An 11,738-nucleotide genomic window follows, 5' to 3' on the forward strand; every position below is an offset into this window, starting at 1 on the left:
GGATGTGACATGTTTTTTTTATTTATAACATTTCTGTTAATGTTTACATCAACGACAGAGTTTAACACTGATGCAAAGAAAGTAGAAAAAATAATACTACAAGAATAAAATAAAAAAATACTAAAATAAAGCCATAATATTACAAGTATAAAGTGAAAATATTATGAGAATAGGGTCATAGTATTTTAAGAAAAGTCAATATTACAAGATTTTTAAAAAATGTTTTTCTTGTAATACTAAAACTTTATTCTCATATCATGACTTTATTTTTGTATTATTCCAACTTTATTTTCATAACACTGCGACTTTATTCACATAATATCATTTACTGTCAAATTATTTTGACATCATTCTCAAACGACTTTGTTCTAGTCATTTTATTTTATTCTTTTCTGAGTTCAGCTCTAATGTTGCTCCATATTTTAGAGATTCGACCACAAAGGTAAAAATATTTCACATCTTTGTGCTTTTTCATGTCTCCACACTGGAGACATGCTCCAGTTTATTAGGATTTGTTCTTCTAACCCTTATTGCTTTTATTGATCTGCTTAAAAGTCGTACTGTTGTGATGCAAAAGGCGAAAGGCTAAAGGCGGCTGCAGCTACAGGAAAAACTGCAAAAGAAATATGGATCCTCATCGCAGAGGATTGTCTGCACAGCAGGTCAGCGTTGGTTTGCAGCACGAAGGGTTTGTAGATTTTTACTAAAACCTCTAAGTTTCCTTTAGTTTCTGTTTGCTGCATCAGGTGATGCGTTTGTAGTTTTATAATTATTTTCTCCTCCGTCCTCATTTTATCTGAAACTATAGCAGCTGGTGAGAAACTCACAGTTCTGATGGAGTTTATTTCTCAAAATAGCTTTTAATTGATGAGAAAAACTAAATTAGGTTTGTGGATATTATTCCAAAGACATCAGGAAATCCTGCAGGGCTTTAATGTTTAACAAGCTGAGAAGAGAATCCACCTTGTGCCGAAACATGTCTCAGAAATTTTCTGGAAAAAACTTGAAAATTTCAGAATTTGAAAAGTCAAAGATCTCTGAAATTTTGGGATTAATTTTGTAACATTAAACATAGTAAAGAAGCTGGTCCTCAGCCAGATTGCTTCAGCCCCAAGCTGAGTGCCTCCTCTGGATCCGTGATAATCCCAAATTAGCTGCCTAAAGTCCTTGACTGTTTAAAAGACCTCTGCAGAGGGAGAAACCAGACGCAACACATCTGCAAGATGCAAGATTCCTTATTTGTTTACAGGAATTACGGGATACATGTAGTGACAGAAATCCCTTCCTTTCTCCCAGAGGAGGAATCGATTTATAATCTATTGATCTCAGAAGATTTCACACAGCGTCACATGGGAGAGTCATATTCTGTTGATTGGGCTGGGAGACAACGGCGTCTGCAAGGAGTGAAAACAGGAAAACCTGTGTGAAGTCAACACAGCAACATCCTCTAATACTCCAAATTTCAGACATTTTCTGGACAAAATTAGAAATTAAAGAAAACTTTTCAGTAATTACCAAGCTTTGTCTACAAAATTTCTGAGATTAATCTAAAAATGTAGAAATGTACTCATCTTTTTCCATCTACAAAAGCCCTGATACAGTGAAATAGTTGGATACAGTGGGTTTGATTTGCCTGCTGGAAACATAAATACCCATTAGAGTGTTTGCATGCCTGGCTGTTGGTCCTGTGAGTGTCTGAGTTGGCCTAAGAGGGACTGCTGACCTGTCCAGAGGGTTTCCCGTCACTCATCCAGTGACAGCTGGAGATAAGCAACTGGAGTTCTCCCTACGGGGAGAACTGAGCGCAGAAAATGAAGGGTTGGATCACTAATCGTGTCTCTTTTCACCTTTCTCCTAAAGATAAAAAAAGCTTCTCACCCCCAAAGGGAAACAAAGGTTTCTCTTCTGCTCCTCATTACAGAAACAGAAGTAGATATATCTCACACAGATCTCCTCACCTCTTTGCTGCTGTCTGATGCTCATTAGTGATATTTTACAGTCAAGGATGCAAACTTTGAACAAAGTAACTAAAACAAACGCTGCATCTTACCTTCACTCAGACTGTAATAAGAAGGTAAGTCGTTTATCTGAAGCTGCTAATACAACAATCAGAAACACATTTCAGATTAAACATGACTTATTACGCTTCCTTGATCAGGTTACACTGCAAAAACACAAAATCTTATCAGTTATTTTTGGTCTAGTTCCTACCATAAATATCTTAGTTCACTTTAGATGAGACAAAGCCAACTTACAGAAACTTTTCAGCAAGAAATATGAGCTTGTTTTAAGTCAATAATTCCTTACTATTTGTGAAAAAGTTCTGGTTCCGTTGGCAGATTATTTAATTTATAACAGAAAAAATGTCTTGTTATAAGTGAAATATTCTGCCGGTGACAAAAAAATGATTAATAGAAACAAGATCCCATATTTTGCTGAAAAGTTACTTGTTAGTTTTGTCTTATTCCAGGTGCATTAAGATAACGAACATGTTCATTACATTTTTTGCACAAAATCATTCTTTGATAATAAAGTTTTAATCTTGAGCTCCTTTCAGAATGAGCTGTTTTAGGGTGTCTTGTCACTTTAAATCCAATTAAGCTGCTGCTGGTCACGCCCTCCAACTCAACGCATGTGAAAATGACAGCAGTCAGATGTGCAATCGTACAACCGTGCATGTTTGAAAAGCAGAAGTGGAGCCTCCTGCACAACAACTAGAATGCAACAAGTCGTATCTGGATGGTAAGTTAACAACAGAACACTCCTCTTTTCCAGTAGCCATTGTACAGTGCATACAGCGGTAAAACCAGCTGACCAAACGTGCTGGAGTTCTGGGGTTGCTAGGTAACAGGCGGTGTTCTGCTGGGGTTGCTAGGTAACAGGCAGCGTTCCGCTGGGGTTGCTAGGTAACGGTCAGTACCTGCCGATTTGCTACATTACATACTGATACTAAAAGATACTAAAAAAACATCGCAGCAACAACAAAAACGGCTTTGTGGGTTTTTTAAGTACTCTGGCTGTTTTAGAAGCAGTAGAAACCCAAATGGAAAAACAAAAATGTGCAAAAAAGTCTCCAGGGAATTCATATTATGAGCATGAGTTTGTATACATGGAGATTTACCGGGTGGATAACTGACTAAGCCCACTTTGATTGCCTGAAATGAAAAGGTCTTACTAAGGAATTACTTAAGCTATTTTAGTAAAAATAAAAAGAGGAAAAGTAAAATTATACAAGAAAAGCAGTCTGGTGGCAAAAGCATCAGGATCTGACGAACTGAGAGAGAAAAGCTGGAGAGGCAATTACTAAAGGAGGAGCAGGTGGAGGATTAGTAACGGAGAGCAGCTGTAAGAGAAAGAAGGTTAAACTGTGGAAATGAAAATAGCTGATAGACAGAAAACACAGAGAGCAAGGGAATCAAAGACACTCAGTCTGGAAAACCCAACAAATAAATCCAGACTGAAACAGAAGCCATAGCAAAACATGATGTAAAAGAATAGACCTGGAGGAAACCTTCAATAAAACCTGTAACTAGGGGCAGAAAATAAAATACATACAAGATCTTAAAACTAGGGAATGAGCAGAATGTGGGAAGAAAACTGAAAAATTCTGAATTAAAGCAAAACAATTTTAGGAGCCATGCAGATATTTAGCAAGTCTCACTTTTCTACACATAATTTGTCAGTTTTCTTTGTGACGGTTTAAGTGTACAGTAACATAACTGTTAAAATAATCAGTCACAAATTCACACCAGCTCTGTTTAGTTTGGTTCATTCAAACTCCAGTTCGTTTGTTTTGGTTGTGAATCGAACTCTGGTCGCCTAAAAAACCTACAATCCTCGGTCTCAGTTCAGTTGAAGCAAACTCTGGTTCGATTTGAATGCATATGGGAACGCCAAGCGGACTGGAAACTGCTCCAAAAACAGGAAGTGGACTACAGCGCAGGGCATGCTGGGTAAAAACAACCAAAACAAACATGCTAGTTAGCGCTAGTAGGAGAAATGGTTTGTAGTCTTTAACCAGACAAAGAGAAATCCTACAAATGCTAAAATCTGATGCTATTCCGATTTGTTTACGTTTGATAAAAAAAGGAAGTTGTGCTCAGTCTCTTCTTCAGAGGTTCTTGGTGCAGCGCCCCCTCAGGCAAGGAGGGGAACATGTTTTTCAAACGGTTTAGTTCAGCTGGAAATGCAACAAATGTTGTGACTTTGGTTCCCAATTAAACTGTAAATTCACTTCAAGCTATTGCTAGTAGTGAAAGAAAAGTTAAAACAGTTTAAAATAATTTCTTTAATTTGGTTTATTTGACTCAAACATGACAAATGAGCTACAATAAGAGAGCATTTTGTTACCTGATAAACTTTAATTTTACTCCCTGCTTCATCATTTTCGTAGCTGTGGAAAAAACTGTTTGTCCTGTTTCCATCACATAAATCAAAAGTTCAAATTATTTTTTAATCCAGGGGGAAAAAATGTTTCTGACAGAGAAATTCTGTTTTTGTGGAGTGGCATAAACCAATCCTCCCTACCTGTGTATTTCCACAGAGCTCACCAACGTTTGCTGCATGGATGATTTCTGTTCTCTGCATCATTTTTCTTTCACACCAGGAAGTTAACACATCACCGTTGAACATACTCCCATTGAAAATGTGTTGCTCTGAAAAAAAAAAAAAAAAGAAAATTTCTATCTGTCATGATGCGACAGAGGTGAAAAAATTCAGTTTTCGATGTCTCGGACTTTGGTTTTACATGAACCAAAACCATGATTCTGTTCTCATTGTGTTTTAAATCTTAAATGAAAACTGCTACATCAGAACCATGAGGCTAAAAACAAACAGGAAGACAAATAAAAGAGCTTCACCCGCTGCGACCCGACGGCGCCCCCGCAGTCTCCTCATTCATCATGGCCGCCGACCTTTCTGAAAGACACACTCGGGCACACTGATCAAAATCTGTTCAAGGTTAATTTCTTTTGGGACTCTGCAAATTTCCAATTATTGTCCCAATAAAAAGATTTTTCTCCAAGGGGAAATACGTCAGAAATGAAAACGGAGGGAAACGTTTACGCTGTGCTGCTTCATCAGGCTAATGGGGCGGAAAGCTAATTATTTTATTTGGTTTAGTTGTAAAAAGCAACAAACACAAATCTAAATAAAGTATATATAGAGCAACAAAAGTGGCAAAAAAAGCCATTATTTTGGACATTCAGTGATTATTTTTTAGAGGTAAATATCTTGTTTGTAGGCTAAATATTTGTCTCAAAATTATATATTTACATAATTTACATAATAAATATTTAGCTATAAACTACATATTTAGTTTAGAACTAAATATTTACTTAGCTAATTTTTTAAATTTATATGTATATATATAAAGAAAAGATAAACATTATAGAGATTTACTTCTGTTTTCAGGATCTTTGGTTTTAATAATGTTCATGTGAAGCTCATGATTGGACCTTAACTGAGTTCTTTACTTGATAAGATTGAAAACACTTTCTTTCTGGAAACTTGTGGCAGCATTAAATATACAGACATTGAAATAGAACCAGATTGTTTTTCCTGCCAGATCATTTTAAAATGAGACTGAAGGAAGATGAATTTTTGCCCTCCGGCGTTGGAGGAGTAAGAAGTGAAGAACTAAATTATTTCTTGTGTTTCTGCTGTTTTATCACTCTAATCTGTTGTATCACTGAAAAATGAAACTCTTTTGTCACTTATTTTAATTTCACTGTTTTCTTTTTGTCTTCTGGAATATTTTATAAAAGTAATTTGCAAATATTAAACATTTAAGACAGAAGAAACATGCAGAGACTAACAACTAACGATTATTTCAATGATTGATTATTCTATTAATTATCTGCAGATATTTCATTAAACCAATTAGGGTTATTCTATAAAATATTAAAAATACATTCCTTTACATGAAATAAATGACAACCAAGAAAGCTCAATTTAAAAATGTTTGTAGGTTTACACAAGTGAATGCAAAGAAATCAGAGTAAAAACTTAATGTGAGCCGTTCAAAACAAAGCAGCAGCCAATCTGTGAAGCACAGATGGAGCTCCAAAATTTTTAGATTAGAAAACTTGGAAATTTCAATTATAAAAGTCCCCAAAATTTCCTAGAAATAAATCTGAAAATTTTCTCTGAAATACTTTTGTTTTTGTAGAAAATTTCTGAGATTAATTTCAAATGTCAGCGTTTTTTTTTAACTTGGAAATTTTATTTTTCTCAAACATTTCTGAGATTTCTGGGGTTTTTTTTAATAATAAATCTTCTGTTTTTAAAACTTTAATTTCTGAGTTCCAAATTTAAGAATTTTGGAAGGAAAAAATTTTCAACTGTTTGAAATTTTCTGAAATCTTCACTTTTTTAAAAAAAGAAAATTTCTGAAATTAATCTAAAATGTTCTGAGTTTGTTTTTTTGTAGGGATTTTTTGATTTTACAAACTCAGAAATGTCTGTTTTTCTCTAGAAGCATCCGAGTCAACCTAAAATTTTGAGGGGAGGTTTTTCTCACAAGCCTCAAATTTCTGAGTCAAAATATAAAAATTTTTGGAGAGAAAAAAAAAAAACTTTCCGTCTTTGGACATTTTCTGAGATTAAGCTAAAATTTTTTGTTTCTTTTCTAGTAAATTTTTGACTTCAAACTCGAATTTCTACATTCAAAAAAATTTTAAAATTTGCAAGAAAAATCTTTTTGAATTTAGGAAAAATTCTAGAAATTCTCTGAAATTTTAAATTTCAGAATTTTTGTAGCACATTTTTGACTCTTCAAACTCTGAAATTAACAAGTTTTTTCCCCAGAAAATCTCTGTAATTAATCTGTCTCTTATTTTTCCCAGGTATCGCCCTGATGTCGTGTCATATCTGAGTGACGCTGATCTACAGAAACCTCATATTTCCATATTTCCAGTAAAACAGACCTAACCTGAGGTTCGGTTCTGTGTCCCGCCTCCTCCCAGCGAGGGTTCTGGTGAGTGGGAGGAGCGAGCGGCGCCGGGACGCACCGCGCCTCAGCAGCACCAGCAGTCCCGTCCAAACCTGCAGGTCCGCCTCGGAGCAATCAGAGCTCCGATTCACCTGTTCACCTCCAGCCACCTGGTTCCGAAAAACAACAACAACCAGGCAAACCGGTCAAGTATGAGCGACGCTGTTCGGCGGCGCGGCGTCTGGATGCCATAGGTGAGACGGTCTTTGTTACATTTAGATAATTTTTGACATGAAATTGGCGCTTTGGAGAAATCTCTCCCCTTTCTGCTTCCCGCATGCTCCTCGGGAGCAGGCGACTCAGGTGCGTCGAAGACGCAAATTACTACTAATTATTTCATAATAACTTTAATTTTGACTGATTCAAATTAGAAAAATTCTGCCAAATTGTAAATTTGGGAGAATTATGCAATTAAAGAACGGTTGTTTCTCTGATAACAAACTTGTAGGAATTGGGATTATTTTAGTGGAGAAACGGCTCGTTTTTATTTTTTTGCAGCGGCTCTGCAGGACAAAGAGGGTCGCCTTCCTTCAAATTACGATGCATCTCATCGGGGTGGTCTTAATTCTGGTCGTGACGGGAATAGCAAAAGGTAATCCGTGATTTCCAACATTCCTCTGAGACATTTTAAGCATCCCTAAAGGAATTATGTTCATTTAATCCGAGATTAAATGGTGTTTTGCTGTTTTCCCCGTCAAATAAAGTGAAACGGCTGAATATTTTACTGTTTTGAATGTTTTGTGACTGCTGACGGGTGGAGGGTGAAAATGCGGCTGTTTCCGTTTCAGGCTGGGAATGCAGCGCGGCGTGCAGCTCAGAAAATGGGTTTTGTGAGAAGCCGGGGAAGTGCAGGTGGGTTGCTAAAATTACCTCGGATTCCTGAGCAGATGATGGCTCACATCCTGCGGGCTTTTTCAACCCATTTCCATAAACTGACTCAGTAAATATTCCTCACTCAGGGAAATCCAGCCGCAATCACGAGGTTTCAAAGCTTTGATTTGAAAAATAAATCTTTTCAAACTTTGAGTTTGGCAAAGTTTACCCACTGTAAGCTGTCATTTGTCACATTTTACTTCCTGGGTATCTAAATTATGGATTAAAGAAGTGTTTTCTGCTCATTTATAATTAATTTGAACGGTTTAGATCAAAGCATGCATCCACATCTGAAAACTGTAACAACTTAACATTTAAGGCCAGATTTCATCGCATCTGTCTCAGTGTTAGCTATATTTTATAAGGAATGTATTAATGTGGTGCTCTAACTGCTGCGGAAATTGGTTTTACTAATTAGAGAGTGTTTATTTAATTTCTATTTACCCTTAACAGAAAATCCAGAACTAAAATCTATAAAGAACTTAATTTAAAACCATATTTGATCAAATCTGTCTTAGTTTCAACTACATTTTAAAAAGAATCTAATTAATCTGCAAATTGATATGCAGATTACCTTATTATGTATCTTGCCACAGAAAATCTAGAATTAGAATCTATAGAAAACTTGTTTTAAAACCACATTTAATCAAATTTTAAAAAATACTGTGCTAACATTTTAATCTCCAAATGGTTATCCACCTCTAACTGCTGCAGATATGTTTTTATAAATTTACTTAAAGGGTTTTTCTTTAGTTTCCATTTACCCTTCCACAGAAATCCCAATAAAACTTTACAGTTCAAGTCATCTGGATGCTCTATATGTTTTGAGGACAGGAATACAAAAAGCGATGTGTGGGTTGGTGTATAAATAGTTTCAAATTGCTTTCATTTTTAGTTTTTTTCTCCTTCCTGTTCCCCTTTAGGTGCAAACCCGGGTGGGAAGGGGAGAACTGCGACCGCTGCATCCCGTTCCCCGGCTGTTTGCACGGCGCGTGTGAGAAAGCGTGGCAGTGCGTCTGCAAAGAGGGATGGGTGGGCAGCCTGTGCGACCAAGGTGAGTCGGATCAACCGCTCCACCTGTTCCACTGCAGAGGTGAGACTGAGTCACCGCTGCCCAGAAAAAAGGATATGAAATTAGAGTAAACGGGACAGAACCGGCCCAAGGGATGTGCGAGTCTAGCGGCTGCTTTGAGCCTCCACACCACTGGGGGGCCCCCAAAAGCATCAAGCTAGCATGATAAATATTTAAATTAACACTGAATAATACAAACTGAATGCTTTTAAACATGGAAAGAAACATTTTTATAGACATGTTATTGTTTACAACTGGAAGTTTTGTGCCTTTGTGCATTGCTGGAAGACGATTCTTTGATGTGTTGTTGATGTCCGCGCTGCTGAGTTCTAACGATCCCGTTAAGTAAAGGAGGTGTAGGTATTATTGATGTAGTGCAGTGAACCACAGCAGAGGAAAAATATCAAAGAAAAATCGTTGAAGAACAAAACCACTTTTATTTTCCTCGCTCTGTCGGCTATGCTATACACAGTCTCGTTGCCATAGCAACTGACGCCGCCGCCACTTTGTTTCAGGATTCAACACCAAGAAAACATGTAAACATTTCCCACACCAAGAACAGAACATTCAGTCTGTTACAGTATTTTGCTTTTAGGCTTGATATTTATCTTGCAATCTCGATTAGCTACTGTCGCTAGTAGCTAAGCTAACACAGCTAATTTAAACACCTGCTCTGCTGATGATATTTCGGGGTTGGTTTTTAGATCGTTTTTTTTTTTTTTTTTGTAACTGAATCAAAACAGCAAATTTCATATCTCATCTACATGTTAAGATAGTCAAAGTCAAGCTAGGATGCCTGACCTGCTTCTTCCCTCTTGCTGTTTTTTAATTAAAAGGTTTTCCTGACCTTGTTGACAATTAATAGAAAAGCACTGCGTCCCCTTTACTTCTATAAATTATGCATGCATTTAAGATCTAGCACATTATGTTGACCATTGGTAGTCGTTGTAGGCTAGCAGTTTTTTATTGTCACTGTTTAATAGTTAAAATCGCATAACATATATATTATTGATTTACTGTCCAGCCATAACTTGAACATAATTTTTCATTTCAAAATCCACTTTTTTTTTGTTTTGTCCTAGTTTGCTTGTCATGCAAGGCTGAAATCAGTCATAACACTGCTATGACGCAAGCTAATTATGAATAAAGCTAACATAGAATAGCTTAGCAATGATAAACCATCTGGTGTTGACATGTTGGTATGTGGGGCCCCAAATTAAAATCTGCTTTGGGCCCCAAAAACATTTGGGCCGGCCCTGCAGACAGAAATTTACCACCTTACCTTTGAAAATGTATTCACTGGTGTCCTAAGGATGACATTTTTAAACAAAACCGAATAATTAATACGGAATCTGTTGATCCCTCGAGCAAAGTGAGGAACAAAGAGGAATAATTCAAAGGAGTTTCTGCTTTATTTTTTTTGGATGAGGTATTTTGAGCACAGTTTGACCCAGTTATGAGTGTTCACGCTGCCTTTCATATTCTGCCCGAGCATATGTTCGCACTGCCTGTGTTATGCACTGGGCTCTGTCTTTTTGATGACGCGAAGCTGCTGCCATGCGGCCGCAGAGACAGAGCGAGAGTAGCAACAAAGACGTTAGAAGAGGCACTCGGTGATCTGAAAAACCACATGATGATGTGATTTTCTGTTTTTCTGCACCAGATACTCGCCTGTGCTCGTCCAAGCCTTGTCCCAGTAACGCCACCTGCATAGAGAGAGGAGAGGGCGGCTACCTGTGTGTCTGTCCCCAGGGCTATGCTGGAGAAAACTGCCAGATGAAGCAGAGACTCTGCCTTCTGAACGGGTACCACAACCTGTTTTTATTTATTTATCAATAGGAACACTTATTTATACTGCTTGAGGAGGTATTTGTTTATCTGCAGCCACTATTAAAGAAAATATTATTTATAGTTTTCTTGTTGCACTTTGTTCAGTTTTGTTGCTCTAATAATTGATCTCAATACTTTCCATTTAAATCTCGTCTGTAACTGGGTTTATTTTGAGTTCTTAAAACAGAACCATGAGTGCATTCCCACCAGCCTGTTTATTCTGATTTAATCAAACTCTGGTTGGTTCGGATGGAACTCTGGTTGGTTCCGATGGACCTCTGGTTGGTTCCGATGGAACTCTGGTTGGTTCCGATGGACCTCTGGTTGGTTCCGATGGAACTCTGGTTGGTTCGGATGGAACTCTGGTTGGTTCCGATGGACCTCCTCTGGTTGGTTCCGATGGACCTCCTCTGGTTGGTTCGGATGGACCTCCTCTGGTTGGTTCGGATGGACCTCCTCTGGTTGGTTTGGGGAGCTCTGAATGTGCAATCAGTCAAGAAAAGTAAACTCTGGTTTGTCTACAATCCTCGATCTCGATTTGGTTGAAGTGAAATCTGGTGCAAACTGCACTCTGGAGCACCGCTCTAGAAGCACACAGAGCAGGACATTCTGTGTAGATGAAGCCAAAACAAACACACTAGGCTAGCGCTAGCGAGAGAAATGGCTTGTGGTTTTTTGCTAAAGAAGAGAGAGAAATCCTCCAACTGCTAAAAAATGTCGCTGCTCCACTTTTGTTTCCATTTTGTGAAGAAGGAAGTTGCGCTCAGTGTCGTCTTCAGAGGTTTTCCTGTCGAGGAGGAGAACAGGTTGTTCAAAAGGTTTGTTTTACAAACTGCAGCAGCTAAACATCACACCTGATACTCCGGTAGATTCAGGTTCAATTTGGGACCAAACGTTGCATCATTTTACATTTCCAGCTGCTGCTGTTCTCTTTCACACTGCACGGTCAACCAATTCAAACTAATTGAAAAA

General features: G+C 37.6%; 1 protein-coding gene across 1 annotated transcript in view; it reads left to right on the forward strand.

Moving 5' to 3' along the window:
- The first annotated feature begins 6,917 nt into the window (after positions 1–6,917).
- The window catches only part of dlk1 (delta like non-canonical Notch ligand 1), a 14,960-nt gene continuing 10,139 nt past the window's right edge, over positions 6,918–11,738 (forward strand). Inside the window, exons 1-5 of the mRNA XM_015016425.1 lie at positions 6,918–7,185; positions 7,490–7,583; positions 7,780–7,843; positions 8,788–8,918; positions 10,600–10,741. Of these exons, the coding sequence (XP_014871911.1) occupies positions 7,532–7,583; positions 7,780–7,843; positions 8,788–8,918; positions 10,600–10,741 (389 nt within the window). The 5' untranslated portion in view covers positions 6,918–7,185; positions 7,490–7,531. The remainder of the gene's footprint in view (positions 7,186–7,489; positions 7,584–7,779; positions 7,844–8,787; positions 8,919–10,599; positions 10,742–11,738) is intronic.

The sequence above is a fragment of the Poecilia latipinna genome, unplaced genomic scaffold (genome assembly GCF_001443285.1).
Source record: "Poecilia latipinna isolate Pla-1442-1.1 unplaced genomic scaffold, P_latipinna-1.0 Scaffold2016, whole genome shotgun sequence".
Taxonomy (NCBI): domain Eukaryota; kingdom Metazoa; phylum Chordata; class Actinopteri; order Cyprinodontiformes; family Poeciliidae; genus Poecilia; species Poecilia latipinna.